Source organism: Ranitomeya variabilis, chromosome 5 (genome assembly GCF_051348905.1).
Source record: "Ranitomeya variabilis isolate aRanVar5 chromosome 5, aRanVar5.hap1, whole genome shotgun sequence".
Classification (NCBI taxonomy): Eukaryota; Metazoa; Chordata; class Amphibia; order Anura; family Dendrobatidae; genus Ranitomeya; species Ranitomeya variabilis.
The window spans coordinates 149,217,173-149,243,758 of record NC_135236.1 but is presented as its reverse complement, the minus strand read 5'-3'; the positions used below and the strand labels follow the sequence as shown (position 1 = coordinate 149,243,758).

The following is a 26,586-nucleotide window of genomic DNA, read 5'->3' as shown; positions in this document are numbered from 1 at the left end:
AGGTCCCTTGAATGAAGTTGTGCCCATTGGACTGCCGGAATTGTTGCAGTAAGCATGCCTAGGAGGGACATGGCTTCCCTTACCGAGACGTATTGGGCCACCTGTATTTGTGTTATACGTTGTTTTATGGCCTCGACTTTTCTGTCTGGAAGGATACAGACCTGTTTGATTGAATTTAATTGGATCCCCAGGAACTCCTGTATCTGGGCTGGAATCAATCTTGATTTTTTTAAGTTTATTATCCACCCTAGTTTGGTTAGTAGCTCTCGTACTGTTGTAACTGCTTTTATGCAATCTTCTTGATTGTCTGCTATCAGGAGGAAATCGTCTAAATAGGGCACTAGCAGAATGTTCTCTCTCCTTATGAAGGATGCTACTTCCGAAATTATTTTGGTAAAAATACGAGGAGCTACCGATACCCCAAAGGGGAGACATTGGTATTGTAGATGGGTGTAGACCTTCCCCAGCTGCACAACCAACCTCAGGAATTGTTGATGTTCTCTGCTGATCGGCACATGATAATAGGCTGATCGGCACTGCCATATAACATCCTGGATACAACAGTTTTACCGCCGTTCTCAGAGTCTCCATTTTGAATTTTTCTACCCGGATGATTTTGTTTAATTCTTTTAGGTTGAAAATAGTTCTTAAAGATCCATCCGGTTTTGGAGTGAGGAAAAGCGTGCTGTAAAATCCCCTCCCTATTTCCTGTGGAGGTACCTTTACCAGGACTTTTTTGTCTAAAAGAAGACGAACTTCTTTTTCGAGAACTAACTGGTTCTTTTTGGCCACACGAGTAACTTTTATTCGGTGGGGAGGCAGGGAGATGAAATTTAGTCGTAGGCCGTCTGATAACAAGTTGATTATCCATTGGGACGGCTGTAAGGTTACCCACTGATGGACAAAAACCCGTAACCTTCCTCCCACCTGAAATATGGCGTCATTGTTTGGGATCCGGTTTTGGGGGTTTATTGAAAAGAAACCCTCTTTCTCTTTTCTCCCCCCAGGGTTTTCCCCGTGTGGTTCTATCCGTTGGGCGGCCTCGGCCCCTACCTGATCCTCGAAAGGACCGACGATTGTCATACCAACGTCGTTTAAAGAAGGGAGGTGGAGGGAAGTGCTTTTTCTTGTCCGCCGCTTTTTCTAAGATCTCATCTAAAGCGCTGCCGAATAAATATTGGCCCTCACAGGGGACCGCACAGAGCTTCACTTTAGATTGGAAATCAGCATTCCAATTTTTTAACCACAATGCCCTTCTACCTGAATTAGAAAGGGCACCCGCCCAGCTGAAAACCGAACAGAATCAATGGCAGCGTCCGCCAGGAATCCTGCTGCATTTTGAAGTGAAGGGATGACTTCTAGAAGTCTGTCTCTTGGACATTTGTTTTTTATTTGTTCGCTTAGTTCCTCCAGCCATTTAACCATGGCACAGGCAGTACAAGTAGCCGCTACTCCAGGTTTAAACGCCCAAGTTGAGGCTTCCCAGGCTGATTTTAGAAAGGCATCCGCCTTTTTATCTAGGGGGTCTTTTAGGGCCCCCATGTCCTCAAAGGGAAGTGCTATGCCCCTGGAAGTACTTGCGATAGCCGCGTCCAACTTAGGCGCCTTTTCCCATTTCTCGCAAATTTCCTCACTAAAGGGATATTTACGTTTCAAGGCCTGGGGAACTGAAATCCTTTTATTCGTTTTTTTCCATTCTTTTTTAATGAGATTTAGTATGTTATCATGAAATGGGAAAACTTTCCGTTTCCTATCCTCCAAATTACTGAACATAGAGTCCTGAACTGTTTGCTTCTCTTTTGGCGTCTCAACCCCCAGGGTGGACCTGACCAGTTTTAGCAACTTCCCCACATCTTCTGATAAGACATAAGGCCGGCCACTCTCTTCATCTGAAGAGTCCAGGTCCGAAATCTCCTCGGGCGGAAGCTCACCCAGTTCACCCTCAGATTCTATATCAGATGCCTGGGCAGACATAGAGGGCGGGTTTACGGAGCTCTGCAACCCATGTTGTTTTAACTGCTCCTTTACCGTACATTGTACTTCGCTTCTAACAATATCTTTTATATTCTGAAGCAATGATGATGACTCTTCAGACACAGTTTTCTCTATGCATGAGCGGCACATACGCTTTTCATACGTTTTGGGAAGGCTTCTATCACAGAGTGCACATACTTTATGCTTTTGTTTAGAGGCAACTTTCTTTCCCTGTATATATACAAAAAACACAATGTCACTGACATGTCTTTGCCTTACAAAGGCACTCACCCACCGGACCCTCAGTACCACGACAGGCTGTGGGATGTCTGCTGGGATCGCTGATTCCTTCAGATCTGCCATCTTGCAGGAGACTGTTCCCAGCGCCAGCTTGCCGCCTTGTAGTTTTAAATATAGGCGGGCAGGAAGCGGTGTGTGCGTCCCTGAACTTCCTCCCCCCCGGGGAGTGTCAGCACACCGCTTCTTCAGCGTGTAGCGTCACTTCCGGTTACACCCGGAAGTTCCCCATTCAGTCGGCGCCAGCGTCGTGATGGGCACGCTCATTTTTCTCCCCCGGCCCAGCCTCCGGCCAGGAGCGGACGCCGGGGAGTCCGTAGTGGGAAGGACGCACCTGCAGCTCCAGGTATGGAGGCGACGCGCGTACGCCGCCGCCGCTGCTCCCACCGCGGACCTCGGTTCAGAGACCGGCTTAGCGAGGGAGACCTCTCCCCATGCAGCACCGCAGGTTCCCCGCAAGAACAGGAAACCAAACTGAGGAGAGAGGTGCCGCCCCCATCTTTTATCTCCTATGCAGGTTTCCTGTTCTTGGGGGCGGGACCATCTCTCATGTACCGGTGCTGTCATGGGGAAGGGAAAAAAAAGTCTACAAACACACTGCACTTCCTTGTACAAAGCCTTCCTAGAAGAGTGGAAACTGTTATATCTGCAATGTGGGGGGGATGACTCGGTCCATGGTCTTGGAATGAGAGGTCATAAAAGCTCCTGTAGGGGTAAGGTTCCCATTACATCTATATATTGCATTTTGTAAAGAAAACATAAAACCTTAAAAGATCAATTCTATACTTGTGTAGCTGCTTGGCAGAATTACAACCCTAAACACACTATAGGACTTTTTATATCTACAATCAACAATGTCCTGTACAGGATTATATATCTTGGCATTGTAATCCAATGTCATCAAGTGAATACATGGAAAATCTGGAAAACTACTCAGGAAAATCACATTGTAAATATCAGTGAGACTGAAAGTCTTGGCCAATAATCAGTGCTGCTATTCCATTAACCATAGAGCAGTTCCTTAGCTACCTTCTTAACCATGGAGCAGTGTAAATGTAAAGATTTGTTTCTTCAAGTATGTTCTTAACAGTCTATACGAAAAAAGGCCAAATCTAACATGTATGAAGGACCCCTTACACTGCCCCGACAATAAAGGGAGAGGATTGGATAATTGGAATTTCCAAGGCCGACCCTTTCATTTCAGTCACATAAGTTGCTGCCGGTTGGATCAGGCGATTGGCTTTATCTGCTCACTCTCCACTGTAAATACATGAACGATCAAGCTAAAGGCTCATGTATATGGGAGAGTTGGAAGAGATAGATGTGTGCCGAGCAGTTATACATGTTCAGCTGACAGCTATGCCATGCGTATGGCTACTTTATAAAAGGTATGTGCCAGCAAAGAATGACTGTTCAAACCAATCATTGGCAAACAGAGAAGTGCACCTTCCCACATCTATCTTGTAGGCAGGACAGAACATCATGACAGATCTCTATATTTAGAGAGATTACCAACTGGAGCATTTTTTCTTGCTATCTTAACCAAAACTTGCAAATAAAAAAAACAACTTTGTAATTTGTGAACTTTTATTGTGTGTGCGTAGGAAGAGACCTGAGAGTTTAAGGGAATTGTGTGGGTAGAAGTGGCGACGGACTAGTCATCCGAGATACAAAGTGTCCAGCCAGCATTCCCTTGCAATAAGGTAGACATTGTGCGATTTGCATTGCCTCTTCTTCAGACACCATTCATCTCCGGCCAGGTTCCTTTTATAAAGAGTGATTCTTACATGTGCCATATTATTTGGGACCAATCACTCTTTTTAATATGATTATATATATATATATATATATATATATATATATATATATATATATATATATATATATATATATATAGAACATTAAACAGTTCTAAAGTTCTCAGTGCAGTTTGGCGGTGGAGAGGATGCAGAATATAACTGGAACGTGATAAAAGCCCATCAATTTCATGAAATGCAGGAAACTTCACTTTGATAGCAGATGGAAGTCCACAGACAGTTCAAAGTACAGATGCCAAGTGGTGACTAAAAGCTGGTGGCCAGCACACGACTGTATGGCACATGTCATAGATCCCATTTGTGATCAGACAGCGCTAAAGATTAAGCTTTTAAGAGGTCACAAAAAAGTTAAATTTTCAAAGAAAGAAAAAAAACAGGTATAATGTTAAAAAGCTTTACTTGCATTTTCAATAAATAATTTACAGTATCTACATGAGTCAATGAGAATATCTAAGAACAATGTTTTCATCACGTTTTCCCTTTTGCCATTGTGCGATCTCTACATCTGTCAGGTCGATCTTGGCAGATTTTAGACTGTAAACTTGATAAGCCAAATCAGAATAAAGTGCGTAACTTTTTTCGGAACATTGATTTACCAGTCTATTATTAACCCTATAATGACAGTGGTGTGAACTGCAAAGCAGGCAAGTCAATGGAAACCCTATGGATAAGTAATATTCAGCAAACTACATACATTCACACACACCTTGCAACATGCTTGCTGGGATACAGATCGCATCACATTAACTACTTACACTTGGTAGGACATGAACAAGAATTGTGTTAGACGTTGTCATTGACTGAACCTAATGTATGAATAGGGATGATGGAGCAAGTCAACCATTGGGATCCCTGGAGTTCATAAAGAAACATGGGAAAAAGATTCAGGAACCAAAAATGTCTAATATAGGTGTATTGCTATGGCATAACCAACTGCACTGAAAGAAATGCAAGTTTTAGCTTTACAAGATCTGGACAGCCAATGTCTAACAATCCTATGCCCTAAAGGGAAGTTCTCAGAAAATGACCAAAAATTGAAATCAAGTTTGTGTTACAGTATTTTTTTTCTACATAATTGATCTTTATCTTAAAAAAATGCGATTTTTATACTGGCCACTAGGCTTTTTTAGACTCTTAGGCCATGTGCACACGTTCAGGATTTTTCGCGTTTTTTTCGCTATAAAAACGCGAAAAAAACGCTTACATATGCCTCCTATTATTTACAGGGCATTCCGCATTTTTTGTGCAAATGTTGCGATTTTTTCCGCGAAAAAAATCGCATCGCGGAAAAAAAAGCAGCATGTTCATTAAAAATGCGGAATTGCGGGGATTCCGCACACCTAGGAGCCCATTGACCTGCTTACTTCCCGCACGGGGCGGGAAGTAAGCAGATTATATGCGGTTGGTACCCAGGGTGGAGGAGAGGAGACTCTCCTCCACGGACTGGGCACCATATAATTGGTAAAAAAAAAAAGAATTAAAATAAAAAATAGTCCTATACTCACCCTCTGATGCCCCCCGAAGTGTTCCCTCCTCTCCGGTGCATGCTCTCTCTTCCGTTCCTATAGATGGTGTGGTTCAGGACCTGTGATGACGTCGCTGTCTTGTGATTGGTCGCGTGACCACTCATGTGACTCACGCGACCAATCACAAGCCGCGACGTCATCGAATGTCCTGAACCACACCAGCATCTATAGGAACGGACGCCGCTGAGGACATCGGCTGTGTGCAGAGGGTGAGTATAACCATTTTTTTTATTATTTTTAAACATTCTGTCTTTTACTATAGATGCTGCATAAGCAGCATCTATAGTAAAAAGTTGGTCACACTTGTCAAACACTATGTTTGACAAGTGTGACCAACTTGTCAGTCAGTTTTCCAAGCGATGCTACAGATCGCTTGGAAAACTTTAGCATTCTGCAAGCTAATTACGCTTGCAAAATGCTAAAAAAAAACCGCGAAAAAAAAAAACGGAAAAAAAGCGCAAAAAAAAATTGCGGATTTCTTGCAGAAAATTTCCGGTTTTCTTCAGGAAATTTCTGCAAGAAATCCAGACGTGTGCACATACCCTTACTTCCAGTCCTTTCAGAAAGATTTCAGCAAAGTTCCTCATCAGCAGAGGCAGGTTTATGACAACACATAACCTCTATACACAGCTGATAACACAGATACCATCAATGACAGTAGGTGATGTCACAGTTGACCCTGCTGCCCACTCCTTTCACGATTACATTTGCACATGCTCATGAGATGTTTCAGTACAAAAGATAGAGTTGGAGGTCTGACCATTGTTGAAATGTACATTTGTTGTTTCCTGAAACAAAAGGAAGTCGAAGTCTTAAAAAGCCCAAAAGGCCAGCGATAAAATTGTAATATGTTTTTTTTATTTTTGATACAGACTGGATTTTGTTTTATATAATTTTTTATTTTTAACATATCCCACATTTTTATTTGAAAACTATGTTAACAATATATCATTTTCTGATGGCACATTCCTTTAAGTCCATTATAAATCCTCACAATGCTGATATATCAGTGCAAGCTAAGTTGCTGCCTTCCTAAGCGCCAACAGTTACCTGCAAAGTTTACAATCCAGGACTAGCCCATAGTTACAAGTTCATAAAGACACTGTACAATGAAGGCCATCTGAATGGCTATTTCACAGTGGATTTGTGAATAAATATCTATATGTTCACTACTTGAATTGGAGGGCCCAGATGGGTTCCATATTCAGTCAAAAAGGTTGCTTAAAACAAAAAGAAAACAAACTATCGATTCTGATAGAAAAAGGAGTTGGTGCCATTAACTCATTTTGCACTTAGTATTTATGGAGGAAAAAAGTTGTGGAAACATAGGTAATTTTGGAGGGGCAACCATTTTATGGATTCCTTTGCAAATTTGTAACTATTCCTTAAAGAAATGGTGACAGTTTTGGAGAACAAGGATATGCTAAAGATAATCACGCACATTCGATGAACGTCACATGTCTACGAGACAGTTAGCTAAGGAAAGAAATTGCGGTTGGGCCGGGAATTCCGACCCAAACACAGACATGTGAAACAGGCCTTACTAACAATTTATGAGACATGCATGAGGGGCAACTAAAGAAAATCTCCAGTGCTGGTTTCTATGTGAATTGAATTACTGAAAACTGGTGGGACCAAAAAATGGCCACCTCTGCTGGAAAAAAAAAGTACTGTATGTGTAAGTATTTAAACAAAGCTAAAAAAAATTACCCATGTGTGCCTCAGATGTCAGTGGCACATTAGGGTCAGTTAGAAGTCTATTTAATGACATGAAAAGTAGTTACCACATCTAGTACACTGGAACACGTTACAGATATCCTATTTACACTGACAATTTTAAAAAAACACAACAGAACTACAAAAGTTCCACATTTTACAGACGAGATAAATTATGTCCAACACAAGTTGCATTATTTTGCTTTACATCGGACGCCTAAAGGTTTATATGTACACTATACATCTGCTCCAGTAATCAGTGTCATACCAGTAAACAGCCTGTACTATGATCACCGGTCTAAAGACCATGCTCTTCTACACATCCCCTAGCATTTATAGCCCAATATAACCTGCCACGAGAAGTGGCACCACAGCAACATGAGCACTCTGAATCCTATTCCAGAGGCAATCTGAATTACCTCCCATGTCGTTTCTACCGGCTCTTATCTGGATGCATCTGTAGCTAAAAGGGAAGCAACATGTACCTTGACCAACACACTCATAAAAGTGCTCCCTTAACAGCGAGATCTGACATAGTAAAATGCACCGTATTAAACACAAATCTGTTAAGATCCCAGTTTTCAAGGTCTTGACATTTCATTAGCCACACAAAATTCTGCTTGGTACCAGCAGGTTTCAAGCCTAGTTTGGTTGTACGCAGCACAACTACGAAGGCATAGTGAATATGGGAAAGCTTATTGCTTCATGTCCACATACACAATGGTCATGGACAGTCTCTGATACTAGCGGGCATCATTAAATTGATCATGCACTTACAGCCTATGATGAATCACAAAAGCCACGTTCACAAAACACTACACTTCACAGCCACCATGATATCTGCAGTACCAGGTTAGCTAGAGGAAAGTCTTCTCTCTGTGACTTCTATAGATGAGGTATGGTTCACATTAGCTCCACTAGGCAGATTTGATGGACAGCCAACACTTGTGCGCCATAATTATCTGGCATCAAAGAGATGCCCAAGAAAAGGTTAAATATGTCTTAATTCAGCTCATATCCCAAAGGGTTGAACACCTGTCTAACAGCAATGCGAGATACCTCCTTTGCTGAGAGACACATTTCTTCGGTGACCTTTGCATTCTTTGTAGGCTTTGGCATAGCTTGGCTAGAACAAACCCATAGAAGAAATGGCGATTCCAAAAGCCCGGGATCTGTGACGGTTGTACTTGATCAAACACAGTAGGTCAATGTAGCAGTGTCACACATTGTGCTTTCACAGAAACAAATGCATCTTGGGTAATTGAGCCTGCACCTCTTCAACCACCTCACTACAACTCATTTACACAGTAAACACAACATTACAGCCACACTGAAACACACACAAAAGCCACAAGGAGCATGGCCATCCCCAGGCTGGATGGAGAAGCTGCACTTCCAGATGACAAATCTGTGGTCCTTTCATACAAATGTAGTTTGTCCTTGTTGGAGTGTAATAACTTCACATCCTCAAAGGCATAATAAGCAGCTAGAGTGAAATTCACATCCCCTGTCGTAAGGAGGTCAAAGACACAGGACTGAAAGTAGAGGTCCTCAACGGGCAGCTTTTCTTTGCATTTGGCTCCTGCCATTTGAGGGGTGAATGAGGAGCCACTTGATCCAGTCCCATGTTTCTTAGAGCCAGTATCTGGGGTTTGAGAATGGAAGGTTCGAAAGTCAATTTGCTGGTTCTGAGGACAACCCTGGAGGCAAAGATAAAGTCCTTGATTTTCTTTGTCCTCCACTGCATTCACCACCTCCTCGGGCATGCGCACTGCAAAGGTCAGGTAGCGGCCAACTTGCCGCACTACTATTGTGGTACCAATATATTTGGCTTGTATTTCTATGTGTTGCCCAGACACTTTTTCTATGATTTTCAAGCTGTTTGCTCCACTCTTGTCGCCACCATTCTTAGAGCCATCTACAAAAGCAGCTGGAAGCTCATCCATTTCAGCCTGGTAAACCTTCTGGTCCACACACTCCTGGAAATTCTTAAAGATTATTGTAATCTGAAGAGACAAAATAGAATAGAAATATAAAATGTAGGAGAAATATTGCGCTTCTTCAATTTCAGCAGATCAACGTCTTAGATATGTATGGAATGATAATGAAAATGTAATTTAAGTATAAAATGTCTGGAGGATTCTTCCATCTATAGGGTTTTACACAGCCAACCAGTAATCATTGGGAAAAGAATATGTTTTAAAGCAGTTTAGGATATGAATATTCAAAATCTTGCCTTGTCATAGATATAAAGGCTGAATGATTTATTACAATCTGCATTTTCCTACAAGCATCTACAGGCTTCCACCTATTGGGACAGATGTCTATCTTAGAAACATCTAACGAGTTTCACAAGTTCCTGAATAATGAGTACAAGATTCAAAATTATATGAGAAATGTACAAAAAGTGACAGCTATCTTTATGTAATTGTAAAATGTCTGCTCAAAATAAAGTGTTCATCCTTATTTTACCATTTTCTCATTACTGATTGAGATTTTTTTTTTTTTTTTGCAAAATTGTTCCAAACTGTAAAACGTGGATCTGAATATTAGAACGAGTTGCCTGCTTTAGAAACACTTATTCTACAGGAACTGTTATATATAGCATATGAATTATGGAAGATCTTTCAAGGTGTAATGCTTTATTTTGCATGTGCACGGCTGGACAATTGAACACTTGTAATCCTGACAGCAAACACCCTGTGTTAAAAAGTAATCATTGAGGAAAAGGGAGCATTTAAAATCAAATGGCCCCATACTTCAGTTCCCCGACGTAATGCATCACGGGAGAGATCGAAGGTCTTCATACACATTAGATGTTCGTTTGGCATAACTAACTTGTAGTTGTCGTCCTTACTAAGAAGAAAAGTCTGCACTCTGATTCCAGATTGCCAAATGTGCACAATGTTAAGTATGCCCTGTATTCCCAGTGCAGGTGGGCAGTTATATGCTGACTAGACTTTCAACCGATGACATTGAGTCTAGTCAGAATGTGACCGCAAGGGTGCAAACATTCGGGACCATCCACAAGGGGAACACAGGGGAATCATGACAGGGAGCACAGTGCGACTTCAGATTGCTGAATCGTGACAGTGTGCAAGTTGACTGACATTTCCTTTTAAATTGGAAAACTTTAATATGTATGGAGTAGAATTAAAATGGAATTGTCTGGAGCAGGTAACCACTTCAAATTGCAGCTACCAATTGCAAATTTGCCATCAGTATTAAATGAAAGTTGACAAAAAAAAAAAAGGCATCTCTCCCCCTTGTTATGTCAACGTATGCCCTCACACTGCAGGCCCTCACACTGCAGGCCCTCACACTGCAGGCCCTCACACTGCAGGCCCTCACACTGCAGGCCCTCACACTGCAGGCCCTCACACTGCAGGCCCTCACACTGCAGGCCCTCACACATGCCCTATTTGAGGGTAGTTGCAGGGTCCTAATATTTAATGGGCCCACTGATTGATTACTGGACTTTTGTTTGCACCCATACATCAGTTTTCTACCCCACTATTTTGACTTACAGAGGTTGCAATCAATAACACTAGCTTTGGTTTTGTGTTAGTGTTCTTGTTGCCCGCTATTATAATAACTGCCCCATCCTCCATGTAAATAGATCATATGTAAACAGTAACAACCACAATTAAAACAAATATTTTCTTCTGACGATTATAAAGACAGTCAATAATTATATAACTAGGACTATGTAACATAAGAGGAGACACTGCATTAGGAAAATGAAAGGCTTCCATATACATTGGATAACTGTCAGCCCAGCAATGCACTGACTCTCCACATACACAGGAATTCTGGGATCAGCAGAATGCTCCTGTTTTCTATGAAAGCAGCTGTCCAACTCCTCTGACAATGGCTTATCTCTCAGAGATCAAAATAATTGGCAAATGAATTTAAACAGGCCTGACCCCCTGCTTATTAGACATCATTTGTTGTGAGACGAAACAGGGAGACAACTCAAACACAGACTGATGGCCAACTTTAGTCTAATGACTATGGCGGTCTTTAATGCTGGCAGAATACACGGCTTGCCAAAATTCTCAGTGGCAACAACGTTTTTGGACCTAAATAATAATAATAAAAAATGCTCATGCCTTTACAGTTTATCCTTAAAGGCTAATCTAGTGATCATATCAATATAAACCTCCATTTACCTTGCTGGTAGCCGTTGCAGTTGATCCTGGATGTACTGGAGTGTTGGTAACTTGTACATTCAAGTAATTATTGTCTATGAGAGGCCATGCCCCTTGTATTTTGCAGGTTTGGAAAGTGTCAGTAAACGTCCTAAGATGGGGATCCCCAAACAGACCACAATGGGTGTAATTAGGGGTTGCAGAGTGCCGATGAAAATTCTTCTCATAATGACAAATCTCTGGGCTGTCGGACCTTTCCTGGCTGTCCCATGGTGGTGGGGTACGCACACGTGGCTGGGAAGTGGGGCCATCTTTGGAGCAGTTGTGTTGACTCATGAGGTCATCAATGCCATGGACAGCTGAATGGTAAGCCAAATCTCCTCGACAGAAGCGAGCCGTACGACGGGTGCAATGCGCATAGGTTCGCAGTGCCGTGCAAAATTCCACCGAGTCTTCAGCTCCTGCGTGGTGGGAGTTTGAGGTGGTTGACCAAAATTCAGAGTTGCACTTCAGAATTCGACAGGATGAGCTGAAAGCTGGAAAATAAAGAATAAAAAAAAAGTGAATTCATATTGCAATTATAGCATTTACTACATTTTATCTAGAGTATTTTTAAACCGATTAACCATTTATAAAAACTTAACAGGCTCTCCAAAGCCAGGACTAACCACCGTACTTTGACATCTATAAAACACATTTACACGACAGACAAAAGTGTCACAACTGACACTGCTCAGGAACGTGACAGACGCACCATAATTCACATACGAGGTGCAAGGTGCCTCATATTTCCTTGACGTCACTAGCTCCTAGCTGTTTGGACAATCTCCTGACTATTGGGAACAATCTACCTCCACTGTTTATGAACGGCCACTCAATGTTAATATTTACAAGTGTTCTTCAGAAGGTTTTTTCCTAGTAACTTCTAAGTAAATGCAACATATTTGCAGTCCTGTAGTAATATTGAACAGCTTAATGTGCTGGCTACAGAAAAACAAAAAAGGTGGTTTACACTGGACTGAAACAAAGTACAAGTGGAGCATGAAAGTGAGCGGCTATCACATAGCAGGCAGTAAAACACAGTACAAGCTGGAAGTGCTTCACTAATCCTGACACCAGTCCCCACACCCACACAGCAACCACAATTTATTTGATGTTTATGAGATACAGATGTTTATGAGATACATACTTGTGAAAAGGAGGGGGATGGGCGAGCGGAGCTGGGGCTCTCTGGAGTTCTGCAATATATTACTGAATGAAAAGCCTGCGAGACGTCTCAAGAGCAAGACATGAAGCTGAAAAATCAATTTTGTGCAGGTCTGGTTTTTTTTTTTTTTTTTTAAATACCTAAAACTTCAGAGCCCATCCAGATGAAAAGTATAAAGAAAAGAACTGATCCATTCCTGACTAGATTATGGACAGTCACGGTTCTTCGTAAAAATGGTGCATTCAAAAAATCACACTATGAGAACTGCACTTTAGTGTGACTTGTGTAAAATCATTAATACTTGTCACTAGTTTTACGACCTTGATAAAATTGTTGCTTTACTAAAGACCCGTTTTCACAGACCGATAATCAGCAAATGAGCATTCATCAAAACACTCACTGTCAATTATAGGACAGTTTAAACATGTTGGTGATCAGTAACGCACTAAGCACTGGTTTGACAGCTGATATGGCAACACATTGCCCTATACAATCATATAACAAGGGATGTGCTGCAGACAACGCTGTATTAACGCTTGTTCTGTCTCCATGCAGTTTTGTCATCATGTGTGAATAGGACCATAGACAAGCGCCCATCAACTTATTTACGTGCACTAATCTTAAATTGCGCTTATAGATGAAGCTTTCACATTCTAATTTTTTTGTCCAATCAGACCAATATCAATCTTATTTGGTGTATGCAAATTCTATACATACATACACATAATGGGAAAGACTACATTATTGTAGAGAATAGAAAAAGCCTGTTTTAGAACAATCATAATAGATGAAGAGGAGAGAACTGGTGCTATCATAGCAAAATAAGCGAGAGCATAAACAATTAACTAAAAGTAAAATGCTAAAAGTTGTAAGTGTTCAAGGGAATGCCATAATCCATGAAACAAATACGGATTGCTCTTCTAGTGCTGTATTAGTGCGATAGCTAGAATTTTTCACTTCATCAACAAAAGCTAATTGGTTAATTGCTACATTGGCTGGAAATAGAATTTCTAAATCAACAGAGAAAACTAATTGGTAACTAAAGTTTTTTTGTGGATCTTTCATATTTAGCAGGCAATTGAACTCACTTTAGATGGATGGGGTCTCGGGTCCTAAGACCCCCATTAATCATGTACTAGACGCCCCCATACCACTCCAGAAGTGGGTACCTTTGCAGACAGGAGCTCACACCTTGGATTACGCATTCAATAGAAATGTATGCGGTGCGCATGCTCCGGCCCCGCAGAGGTGAGCGCGCCCCCTCCGGCCGCCCAGCAGAGGTGAGCGCGCCCCCTCCGGCCGCCCAGCAGAGGTGAGCGCGCCCCCTCCGGCCGCCCAGCAGAGGTGAGCGCGCCCCCTCCGGCCGCCCAGCAGAGGTGAGCGCGCCCCCTCCGGCCGCCCAGCAGAGGTGAGCGCGCCCCCTCCGGCCGCCCAGCAGAGGTGAGCGCGCCCCCTCCGGCCGCCCAGCAGAGGTGAGCGCGCCCCCTCCGGCCGCCCAGCAGAGGTGAGCGCGCCCCCTCCGGCCGCCCAGCAGAGGTGAGCGCGCCCCCTCCGGCCGCCCAGCAGAGGTGAGCGCGCCCCCTCCGGCCGCCCAGCAGAGGTGAGCGCGCGCTTCTTGAGGGTATAGCGCATGATCGGTAGCGGTCTCAAGAGGCAAACTCTTATTGATCTGCAGCCAATTCAATTCCCTGCTAAGTATAGGGGTGGGGGGTGGAAATCAATAAGAAAGTTTTGTTACACTTTAACAGAAAAATGCTATGTGTACAGTGTATTAACTTGTGCTTGGGCTGAGCTGTGAAATACAACCCTGAGGCGATGCAGGACAGCTGTGTTCCCAGGTGAGGCTGTTAGAGTCTCATTTCCTCCCACCTCCCTTCCCAAACATCCCCAGTATTCAAGAGCACATACTGGCTGCAGGCAGTAATAGCATACGTCTGAACGCTGCAGTGACGTGTCTATGTGTCTTGCAGCTAGTGAATGAATGGCTATGTTCTTGCCAAAAAATAAACCCAACAAACAACTGTGAACTGATAGAATATTCAGCAGATCAAGCCTGATGACTGATGGAGGAAGCTCACATGATACAGTACAATAACGCAGAGATAATGAACTACAACTCCTAGCAGGCACTTGTGTCCAGTCCTGGACAAGCACTTGCCTCTCTTCACAGCCGTACAAGTCCCTGGCATCTCTCCACCTCACCCAAGGAGCAAACACAAAAAAGTCATACAGTCAACAGTGTATAGAAACAAAGCAATAAATCAGGGCTGAACTCTGTAGCTGTAGAGGTGGCGTCAGCCACATATAACTATCCAGTGCCTTCTTAATTCCTATTCTGGCCATCAATAATAACTGAAGAATTTTTAAGATCAGTCACTTCCTCAACAAAGCTAAATCTCAAACATCAGCCATAACAAAAGTAAAATGGATAAAATGAGAAAATAGAATGAAAACAGACAACAGGTCGTCTCTGTTGGACAGATACTGATCAATTTATTAAAAGTTGGGACACATTTAATAAACTGTTGACTTGAGAAATGAAGCAACTGGATGTGCCAAGGTTCCAAATACATGGGCACCAGTACCAGGTCACATGTAAAAAGCCATAAGAGACCCCTTCTATAACCCAGAGACTGGGAAGGGGGGCTGGCTTAGCTACTAAAATAAGTAGTATTTCGGCTGCTCTGTATTACCCAGTGAATACCACCACCTTGGTAAAAAAACAAAAAAACAAAAGAATAATCTGGAGCATCCGGATTAAAATAAAGAAAAAACTGGCCACTCTTCACACCTGATGACAGGTTCTCTCAATGATGGAGTCAAAAACAAGGTCTACATGGAGGATATATTCTCACCATGTTCACATGGGCTTACAGAACATTAGCAACCGCCTTTGATATTCTTCAATACATATTTTAGGAGAATGTTTGCACAATTTATGCTAAGAATTACTGAAAATACTTTGACTGATTATTTTTTTTTACCATTAAGTAATGGATTTGTACCTAGGGATCAACATTATTATAAACCTTCATCAGTTTTATCATCTGTGTTGTGTCTTCACCAGACGCCATAAAAAGTTGAAGGAGTGCAATAGAACTTGCATTCCCTGAAATTAGGCTGTGTATACCTTAGAACGAACTCCGAAACCCAGTGAGCCGCCTCATACGAGATGCAGTTTTCAGTACGAGACATTCGCTCAATGGCACAGTTGTTTAAAACCTGGAGAGATCACAAAACCTTTCTGTGTGACTCATGCCTGGCAGGGGATTTTGGTATTGTTGGCATCCGCACCCATAGAACTTTATTTACTTGGTTTTGACACAGTGGGGGAAAAAAAAAAAAGACAACGTGCCAACATATCTTGGCTTTCAGCTGCCAGATCTTTCAACAGACCAACCAGAAGATTGAAAAATTAGCTGATCGAAATGAACAACACTAAAAAGATTCTTCTCCAAGAAAAAGGGGCTAAAAGAAAGTGCAACCATGTCTAGTGGCCTCAGAAATGGGGTTCCTTTCAGTAAACTAATTGGCAGTAGCATCATTCTTCACTTGTGACATTCTTGAATGTCCCCGGCTGCAAAGATCTCGGAGGGTCTACTAAATATACACGATCAGGGAAAGAACGAAGAGCTTGTGTTCAGAATATTCTGTTTTTTCCTTTTGTTGACTCTTGCATCCAATATATGATTCAGCCCATTAATCCTCAATTTATTGAGATCCTAGTTTTTATTTTTTTATTTTTTTAAACATAATGTAGAAGGAAACATGGGAAGAAACTTTAACACATTGCATTATTTTTTTTTTTTTTAAGTTTTAAGCATTAGGGATTTTTTTTTTGCTTTTTTTCCATCTATTGCGCATTTCCTTATTGATTTCAATAACAATTAAAAAAAAAACAACAAAAAAACATGTAGAAGGTTCATATACACAATTTTCAACAGAAACAACTTTTGGTCATGCTCTAAAATAGTAAAACCAAATTAGTCGCCTTGCAAAAAAAAAAAAAAAAAAAAAAAAAAAGCTTTCATAGTCTACCCTCACCCACCCCCTGCAGACTGAGCCCTCGCGGGCAGGGTCCTCTCTCCTTATGTACCTGTGTGCCTTGTTTTTTGCTCATGTTTAATGTACTTGTCTATATTTGCCCCCTATTCACATGTAAAACGCCATGGAATAAATGGCGCTATATAAATGTTTAATAATAATAGTACAGTGGTGGGGCAAATTGTTCATGATTATTACTTCACTCCATGCCGACTGGCTGCCAGCGCTGGCACAGACCAGTATATTTCTAGGCCATTATAAAAGATGCATGCATGTTTTAATAATTTAACGGCCTGATCAATTGGAGGCCGCGCAGAGATAATAAAATTAGATATCTGTTAGTTTACATGAGAATTGCTGGCTCTAAAACTGGAAGGTTGTAATATCTTAGAATTCCAGGCAATCACTCATCTGCCGAGTCCGGTAAGAAATCAGCTGCTTTAATTGCACTGTTCACATCTCACATGTAGAACAATGATGGAAAGTGTCATGGGACAGGTGGCCTATGTAATGGTGCCTGTGCTCAGTAGTACTGGAAACTGTTCTCTAGTCACGACCCAAAATATGCCGCTACTTGCATTCCGAGTCCCATTTTGGGATTGGATATCCAACGCAAACAATTTGCTTAGTGTAAATCTAACTCAGTATGTTCGTTTGCATGGGACACTGACTGGGGACTTGCCAAAAAAAATAAAATTATATATATATATATATATATATTCTACTATAAAATTGTCTAAAGGTCACTTCCGTCTGTCTGTCCTTCTGTCACGGATATTCATTGGTCGCGGCCTCTGTCTGTCATGGAATCCAAGTCGCTGATTGGTCGTGGGCGTTTTGCCACGACCAATCAGCGACGTGCACAGTCCGGAAGAAAATGGCCGCTCCTTACTCCCTATTAATCCTGTGTGTCCCCAATTTTTTACTATTGACGCTGCCTATGCGGCATCAATAGTAAAAAAAAAATGTAATATTAGAAATAATAAAAAAAACCTGCTTTACTCACACTCCGTAGTCCGCCGAGCCGCTCGCGCCGGCCGCCAACTTCCGTTCCCGGCGCTGCATTGCGAAATTACCCAGAAGACTTAGCGGCCTCGCGAGACCGCTAAGTCTTCTGGGTAATTTCGCAATGCATCCTGGGAACGGAAGATGGCGGCCGGCGCGAGCAGCTCGGCGGAGCTCCGGTGGACCCCAAGCGTCGGTAACCGCTTCCTGGATCCAAGCGCCAACGGAAGGGGAGTATATAACTATTATTTATTTTAATTCCTTTTTTTTTTTTTTTTTTTTTTAACAGGGATATCATGCCCACATTGCTATATACATGGGCTGCTCAATATACTGCGTGGGCTGCGCTATACACTACGCATACATATTCTAGAATACCCGATGCGTTAGAATCGGGCCACGTATGTATGTATGTATGTATGTATGTATGTATGTATGTATATATATATATATATATATATACACACACACATATATAGTGAATATTAGAAAATGGATGTGATTTCAATCTATAAGGGGGTGTCAAAGATACACAGAATTGTGATTTAATGTGATTTTAAGTTTCCTCTCTCCAAAAAAAAAAAAAAAAGAAAGAAAAAAAGTTGTATAAAAAATTATTTTCTGCAATGTGATGTCACAAAATCACAATGTACTTATCTCATGCAATCCACTTGTATTGCATTGTAATCAGGTTCCGACTGTCTCACCAGAGAATGAGGGAATCTCCTGGGGGGTCCCTATAGAAAACTGTGGCTCCCCATCTCTCTATATGAGCAGCAGTTGGCACCTTAGGGTACTGTCACACAGTGCAATTTTGATCGCTACGACGGTACGATTCGTGACGTTCTAGCGATATCGTTACGATATCGCAGTGTCTGACACGCAGCAGCGATCAGGGATCCTGCTGAGAATTGTACGTCGTAGCAGATCGTTTGGAACTTTCTTTCGTCGCTTGATCACCCGCTGACATCGCTGGATCGTTGTGTGTGACAGCGATCCAGCGATGTGTTCGCTTGTAACCAGGGTAAACATCGGGTAACTAAGCGCAGGGCCGCGCTTAGTAACCCGATGTTTACCCTGGTTACCAGCGTAAACGTAAAAAAAACAAACAGTACATACTTACATTCCGGTGTCTGTCCCCGGCGTCTCAGCTTCTCTGCACTGTGAGCGCCGGCCAGCCAGAAAGCGAGCACAGCGGTGGCATCTGACGTCACCGCTCTGCTTTCCGGCCGCTGTGCTTACACAGTGCAGAGAAGCTGAGACGCCGGAGGACAGACACCGGAATGTAAGTATGTACTGTTTGTTTTTTTTACGTTTACGCTGGTAACCAGGGTAAACATCGGGTTACTAAGCGCGGCCCTGCGCTTAGTAACCCGATGTTTACCCTGGTTACCCGGGGACTTCGGCATCGCTCCAGCGCCGTGATTGCAACGTGTGACCGCAGTCTACGACGCTGGAGCGATAATCATACGATCGCTGCGACGTCACGGATCGTGCCGTCGTAGCGATCAAAATTGTACTGTGTGACAGTACCCTTACACTTGATTCACTAAATCCAGACAGCATCTCATCATTTATGTAACAAACTGCCAAGTTTATTATCATATAGAAGTATCGGTATGTTTGAGGATGAGGGTAAGGTAATATTTGGATGGCGTTGAACAGTGGGCCTCCAGAGTCAATGTATCTGATGGGCCCTTGGCACCTCAGTCTGACACTGATTATAAATGTCCAATGGAGTTTCAGCCAAAACCAAATTCACAACTAGTTGAAATTTAGGCTACTTTCACATTAGCGTCATTCGACACACGTCGCAATGCGTCGTTATGTAGAAAAAACGCATCCTGAAGAGTTGCCCGCAGGATGCGTTTTTTTCTCCATAGAGTTTCATTAGCGACGCATTGCGACGGATTGCCACACGTCGCATCCGTCGTGCGACGGTTGCGTCGTGTTTTGGCGGACCGTCGGCACAAAAAAGTTACATGTAACGTTTTTTTTTGCGCGTTGTGTCTGCCATTTTCAACCGCGCATGTGCGGCCGAAACTCCGCCCCCTCCTCCCCGGACATTACAATGGGGCAGCGGAAGCGATGTACAACTGCTTCTGCTGCCCACGTCGGGCATTACTTACACAACGCGCGTCGGCACGTCGGGCCGACGCATAGCCACGGCCCCGTGCCGACGCTAGTGTGAAAGAAGCCTTAGTTACCATAGCTTTTCCTCCCCCACAAGTAAGGTGCTAAGCTGATCAATAGCCTCAATTAACACCGTCTCAATAAAAGGATTTGCATTTCTATGTCCTGAAAATCACTTCTGAACACAATTGTTTATTGGTTGCCCAGAAAGGGAGCGAAGACGAGGAATGCCTCTATGGGCATATAGCTATTTTTGTGCTAGTGTGAAATATTATGTGATTTCTTACTGTAGGGAGGACTATATTACTGCAAAGTATAATGAAGTCAAGAACTTCTAGACAGGCAAGAGTTGGGAGAACTTGTTTGTGAGCTCGGGGTCCTTCCAGTGACCTCCTTTGAACTGCTAATCAAGCAATCTTGCGGAATAATGGCCTGATTATTATTGTCTTGTTTGCATAACAAAGCCGCCCAATAAAACGTATTTGCCTGTACTCAGAGGGGTGTGAAAGATCAGCTGAGAATAGAGCCTGTGGAATGTGGCAGCTTCACTAAAGCTCCAACTGAAGAAGAAAGACAATGCAATTTGCCATCAAGAAAAGCCCAACAGGCCAATAAATTACCCCATGTGCAAAGGGATTAGATCAGGTTTCAGTTACACAGGCGGGGGATGGGCAGAGGCGGGAGGGAAAAAAAAGCTGTGCACTCTTAAAGAGAAAGAGCCTCTTTTATGCAAAGCCTTCACAACAGGAAATCTTCTGAGACCTGTAGGTTGAAGCCCAATTAATACATATGGTAAATAGCAGGATTTGTTCTATGCCTCTATTCATGTAGCTGGGCATTAAACATCTGGATGATCACATCTACTTTCAAAAAGAGTAAACTGCCAAGGAAAATAGTTTGCTTCTCATAAAAACTATATAAAAGTCATATAGGTAGAGCTATGACTATGTTCATCTGATTTATGTCAGTTACATATAAACTTCGGAGCCAACGAGTGAAAAGAAAAATCCCCAAAATATAAACACCCGCAATCATCTTGACTGCGCAGTCCTATTTTATGCACTTGTTTGTACCGCAGTGCCCAATATAAATCCGAAGTATCATATATAGTACACCTGAACATTACACCAAATCATTTGCCACACTCCGATCTACATCTCTCTCCAATCTCTAGTATCTTTTTCCTGTAGGTTTACATGACCACTAAAAAGGGAGCCACACAAAATTTGGCTAAACATGCAATTTTGTGAGGACCGACCATCTGTATATAAGATTTTGAGCTAACATTCGCTCAGTATAATTCAAGAAGGAAAAATACCAGGCATTTAGAATCCCAACATGCCCAATCCTTTGGTGTCATGGTAGATAAGATGCCATCAAATGTAACAGGCAGTAGCGTATTCCCCTCTATCTACTGAGAACACATGCACACTTGGCCTAACTGAGCATGCATGTGAATGGAGTCAGAAGGTAAAGCTTTTGGTTAAAGGGACTGTCAGCACAAAATGACTGTTGAAACCAAGTATAGGCACTCGGTGCATCATGGCGGGTCAAACATTTAAACTGCTCGTGATTTTTGTTTTGTGCACAAATGAGGAACATATCACTGCAATCCTTACACATGCCTGTAGCTTTCTTCTGCCATTTTCAGTGGGACTTCAGTCCGCTCGGGCTTTACATGGCAGCATTTATAACCTGCCGGGTCACACAGTATCTGCTGTGTGTGGAGCGGTGTTTACTTTCTCAACGCTAGTCTATGAGACTCGGACCATAGCTTTACCAGCCTTGTTCTGGATCTCAGACTGGCATTACAACAATTTAATGAGATACTCCTGCTCCATACGGTAGACAATATGTGATTCAGCAGGTCACAAGTCGGTCACGTGAAGACAGAGCAGACTGGAGCACCACTGACAACTATAGAAGACGACGACTAGCGAGTAGATTCCTGCACTCCCGACACACATACAAGTAATTGCCATTAAAAGGGGTGGGCAGGAAATGACTACCGTAGGTGCTCCTTTAAAGATTTCTTAGTTTAAGGCCCCATTCAGACTTTTGTGATTTTTCTTGTATGTAAAAATACAAATAGTTGTTCCAGTGAGTTTTGGATCCGAGTTTCAGCAGTGTCACTGATAAAAAAAAAAAAAAAAGTAATAAAAGAAATAGCAAAGCTTTTGCTACCCACTGCAATATTAATCATTGGCAGCACACAAGCAGAACACTGATGTTGTCGTGAAAAAAAAACACCCAAGACCTGTGACCTGCCCCATAGATTATAATGCGTACGTGTTCTATCCATGAAAACCACTGCGCAAGTGAAAAACGGATGTCTGCATGAGGCCTTATTGCAGACGTACTTTTATAATGGAAAGAAAATGTTTTATTTCACAAAATAAGATGAGATGATGAAAAGTAGCCACATGGAATGGATCAGGTGGACATCGCTGTAAAATATCTTGTGTGACATTAGCTTTAAAAAAAATAATCTCTTGTAAAACAGCGCTCAATCCAAGTAACCGGAGCCCGAGCTTCTGCAAGCCTAACAGCTCTATTGTGAGCAATATCATCTTACCCGTATCCTGTCCCAGAATCTCTTGCAAAGGAAAAATCAAAACACCAACTAAGCATTATCATCATCGCAGAGAGCTGGAGTGCAAAGAACGGAGGTATGTCAAACAAACTACACCAGTTACATCCATTGCCAACTTTATCCCATGAGATGGCATCCTATTAAAGGGCTCAAACTACAGCAAACATGGAATCTGAAGAGTTGCAAGAGAGAAAGCGGCCTTTTAACAGCTTGTTATTCTCACCTAGTAAATCATCATGCAGGCCTTGAATAATGCTTGTACAAATCCTGCCTGACACACTTATCTACAGATAAAGAAACCTGCTTCCCAAAGCTGTCACCATGTTCCTGAAAGCCAAAAGATAATTGGGCTTCACACTCAGCTAGGCCCACAACCTCCACCACCTGTATTGGTAAACTCCATCCAGCACAAGACATACTGGTTAGACAATTTCTATACACGTGTGTGGATGCAATTAATTGGATATGAAAAAAAAAACAAAAAAACATCTGGACATTAAGACAGACACCACTATCAGGAGCGGTCGGTATACACAGCACATATAGGCTGTATATGGGGCCAAATTTATAGGCTAAATGCATAGGAAAAAGATATTTAAAAAAAACAAAAAAACACTCCACCTCCCAATCAGGGAGATAAATACGATTTTTCATCCATTTTGGTCCATGTACCCGTTTTAGAGCACCATTTCTTACTTGTGAGAGACTCTCACATAGCCAAATCAGTTCTCATGCTTCGCACTGACGAGGGCCAACAGCCCGAAACACCGTGTCTGCGAATTGAGATACTGATTTGGCTTTTATCCATATTGCCCGACTCTTTAAAGGGTTGATTGGGACTTGTAGGATCGCTACTTCCAACAGGTGGCGCTATAGAGTTTAAGTCCTCTTTTTCTCAGAAGAGGCAATTTGAATACCCAGATTCTGGTAATTTTTCACAGACCCATTAATTTGAAATCAGCGAGTTTGATAGGTTACTTTAATACTTTTTCTTTCACAGAAATACTGTCTACAAAATAAAAAACAAAACAAATAAAACGCACTATGTAAGATTTTAGGAATTGTTTATTTTGCTACAACTGTAAAGCACCGCATTAAAAAAAAAAAAAAAAAACTTTGTGTGATCAAGCCAAAGTTCTTTTAGAATGCGGTTTCTGAACCCAAAGCCAAGAATGAATCACAAACTGAAGATACCTGCAAATAAAATACTTGAGATTTCTAGTTTTCGTGAATCCGCTGTAAGGGTGCTTTCACACTGCTTTCTAGCACCCATTCGTTAGCCCCATCGTGGCCATAGAGTACAATAGTGCGGACAGAGCGAATGTGTGCTCTGTCGTGCATCATTTTCAGGTGTGTACGCCTACTGTAGGAGGAGACTGCATCTGAGTGTCTGCCTCCAGTAGGCATATACATCTGAAAAAGATGCACGGCTGAGCACATTCGCTCTGTTGACATGGGTGAGTTTCCACGTTAAGGACTAGTTCAGGATTTGCTGCGGATTGGAAGCTGCTTTCAAATGTTCCAGCATAGTGGAGGGGGAATTTTATGAAATCCCGTCTCCACTATGCGTGCAGGTCCACATCCGGCGGCCCTGCGTAACCGGACATGCGGCACGTCTTTCCAGACCGCAGCATGTCTATTTATCTTGCAGAGACACTCAGTCTCCACAAGATAAATAACAGTCTATGAATACGATGCAGTGATTCCGCATGTGTTTAATGAACGAGCGTACAACAGGGGGCGGAGTGGGGTATCCGCTGCCTCCAAAGTGCAGAGATTACGCCCCGTGGAAACATAGCCTAAGGCTGCGTGTCCACGTTCAGGATGGCCGGCGGTATCGCCGGAGCGTCGAAGCCGCTCGGCGCTAAGCCCTGCCCCCTTCTGGGACGCGATGATGCCGGATGTGTTAACTGTACACATCCGGGATCATCGCCCCCCTCCCATAGGGCCCTGTGTTATGCCTTGCGGGGATGCTGTGTCCCCGCAAGGTGTACGGACATGCTGCGATCTGAAAAGACGCGCAGCATGTCCGGAGTCGCAGGCCCGCCGCGTGCGGGTTTCCACGCATAGTGGACACGGGATTTCATAAAATCCCCTCCACTATGCTGGAACATCTGGATGCTGCGTGTTTGACGCTGCAGCTCTGCGCAGCGTCAAACAAGCAGCGTTTACTGACCGTGGACACACACCCTTATTGTCTATGACCCCGTCGGCGCATTAGCCAGAATTCTGTTTTGTGGTAGGGTTCAGATGTAAGCACCAATGGGGCCAACAAACGGATGACAACATGCAGTGTGAAAGCACCCTAAAGCTACGCTCCCACGATGAGCTTTTGCTATGTTTTTTGATGTTGCAGACTTTCTGCACTACTTATTTACTTTTTTTATTGCGTTTGGGTGCGGGTTTTTAACATGCGTTTTTAGTGCTGGGGTTTTTGTCTCTGGCGTGTTAAGCTTAAAATAAAGCTGCTTAGTTTTTGATACTTCCTGGTATTTGACTTTGGAAAAAACTATTGACATAGGTGCGGATAACATGCATCTTTGATGCGTTTCTGCCGTGGAAATGCACTAAAAACGCATTCACGTTTTTTACCCGTGGAATTTCCACAGCCAATGCAACTCTATGGGGAAGTTCTGCACATAACACTCAGCTTATGCCACAAGAGAATTGACAAGCTGCGGATTTCAAACCAGCACCGCAGGGCCATTTTATGCCGTAAAAAAAAAAAAAAAAAAAAAAAAAGAGTGGGAATGAGATTTCTATAAATCCCATTAATAATAATAATAATAATAATAATCTTTATTTATATAGCGCCAACATATTTTGCAGCGCTTTACAGTTTAACAGTTTCAAAACAACAGTCATAAGTAACAACTTTAGCAATACAATAATTAAAAGCAAAATAATTCCATTCACTTTGCTGGAACTGTAAGACGCAGCAAAAATACGCAGCATCAAAGGCGCATCGTGGGAGCGTAGCCTTAAGGTACCGTCACACTAAACGATATCGCTAGCGATCCGTGACGTTGCAGCGTCCTGGCTAGCGATATCGTTGTGTTTGACACACAGCAGCGATCAGGATCCTGCTGTGATATTGCTGGTCGTTGATTAAAGTTCAGAACTTTATTTGGTCGTCAGATCGCCGTGTATCGTTGTGTTTGACAGCAAAAGCAACGATACCAGCGATGTTTTACAATGGTAACCAGGGTAAATATCAGGTTACTAAGCGCAGGGCCGCGCTTAGTAACCCGATGTTTACCCTGGTTACCAGTGTAAAATGTAAAAAAACAAACAGTACATACTCACCTTCGCGTCCCCCGCCATCCGCTTCCTGCACTGACTGAGCGCTGGCCGTAAAATGAAAGCACAGCGGTGACGTCACCGCTCTGCTGTTAGGGCCGGCGCTCAGTCAGTGCAGGAAGCGGATGCCGGGGGATGCGAAGGTGAGTATGTACTGTTTGTTTTTTTACATTTTACACTGGTAACCAGGGTAAACATCGGGTTACTAAGCGCGGCCCTGCGCTTAGCAACCCGATGTTTACCCTGGTTACCCAGGGACCTCGGCATCGTTGGTCGCTGGAGAGCGGTCTGTGTGACAGCTCTCCAGCGACCAAACAGCGAAGCTGCAGCGATCGGCATCGTTGTCTGTATCGCTGCAGCGTCGCTTAGTGTGACGGTACCTTTAGATTTAAAAGTTGCATAAAAACTCAAACTTGGAAACCTGACCAACACTTTCCCTGGATGAGGAGGTTGGCATTCTCTGCAGAAATTTGCTTCATCTCAAAATGGTGATGTCCAACAGTGTCCCCTGCAAAAGGTGAGACAAAGAGCTTCTGATGGGAGGAATAACAGCCTGAAGGGATGCGGAGGGAGGTGTACTGGGGGTACTGAGGGATTTCATTATGCTGCGACAATTAAGAACATATAAGAGGTCATCCTCATGTGACATCATAATCTAAATAGAAGCGATGAGGTCTACCCATAGCCTTGTAGATTATGTTCACATGGTGCGTTTTGTTGTGTTTTTTTTCTGCTGGCAAAACCTGCTCTCTTGGCAGCAAAGAAGCAGGTCTTGCTCCTTTTTGCACTTACTCATTACTTTCTATGGATGAAAAAAAAAAAA

At 42.8% G+C, this 26,586-nt stretch overlaps 1 protein-coding gene across 3 annotated transcripts in view; it reads right to left on the bottom strand.

Moving 5' to 3' along the window:
* Positions 1-4,468: 4,468 nt before the first annotated feature.
* RGMA (repulsive guidance molecule BMP co-receptor a) overlaps positions 4,469-26,586 on the bottom strand; it is a 69,130-nt gene continuing 47,012 nt past the window's right edge. For 2 of the 3 annotated variants that reach the window (XM_077263420.1, XM_077263421.1), the window contains exons 3-4: positions 11,503-12,017; positions 4,469-9,336 (exon numbers count right to left, since the gene is read on the bottom strand). In XM_077263420.1, the coding sequence (XP_077119535.1) occupies positions 8,650-9,336; positions 11,503-12,017 (1,202 nt within the window). In that variant the 3' untranslated portion in view covers positions 4,469-8,649. The remainder of the gene's footprint in view (positions 9,337-11,502; positions 12,018-26,586) is intronic. The other variant, XR_013215632.1, reaches the window with a different exon arrangement.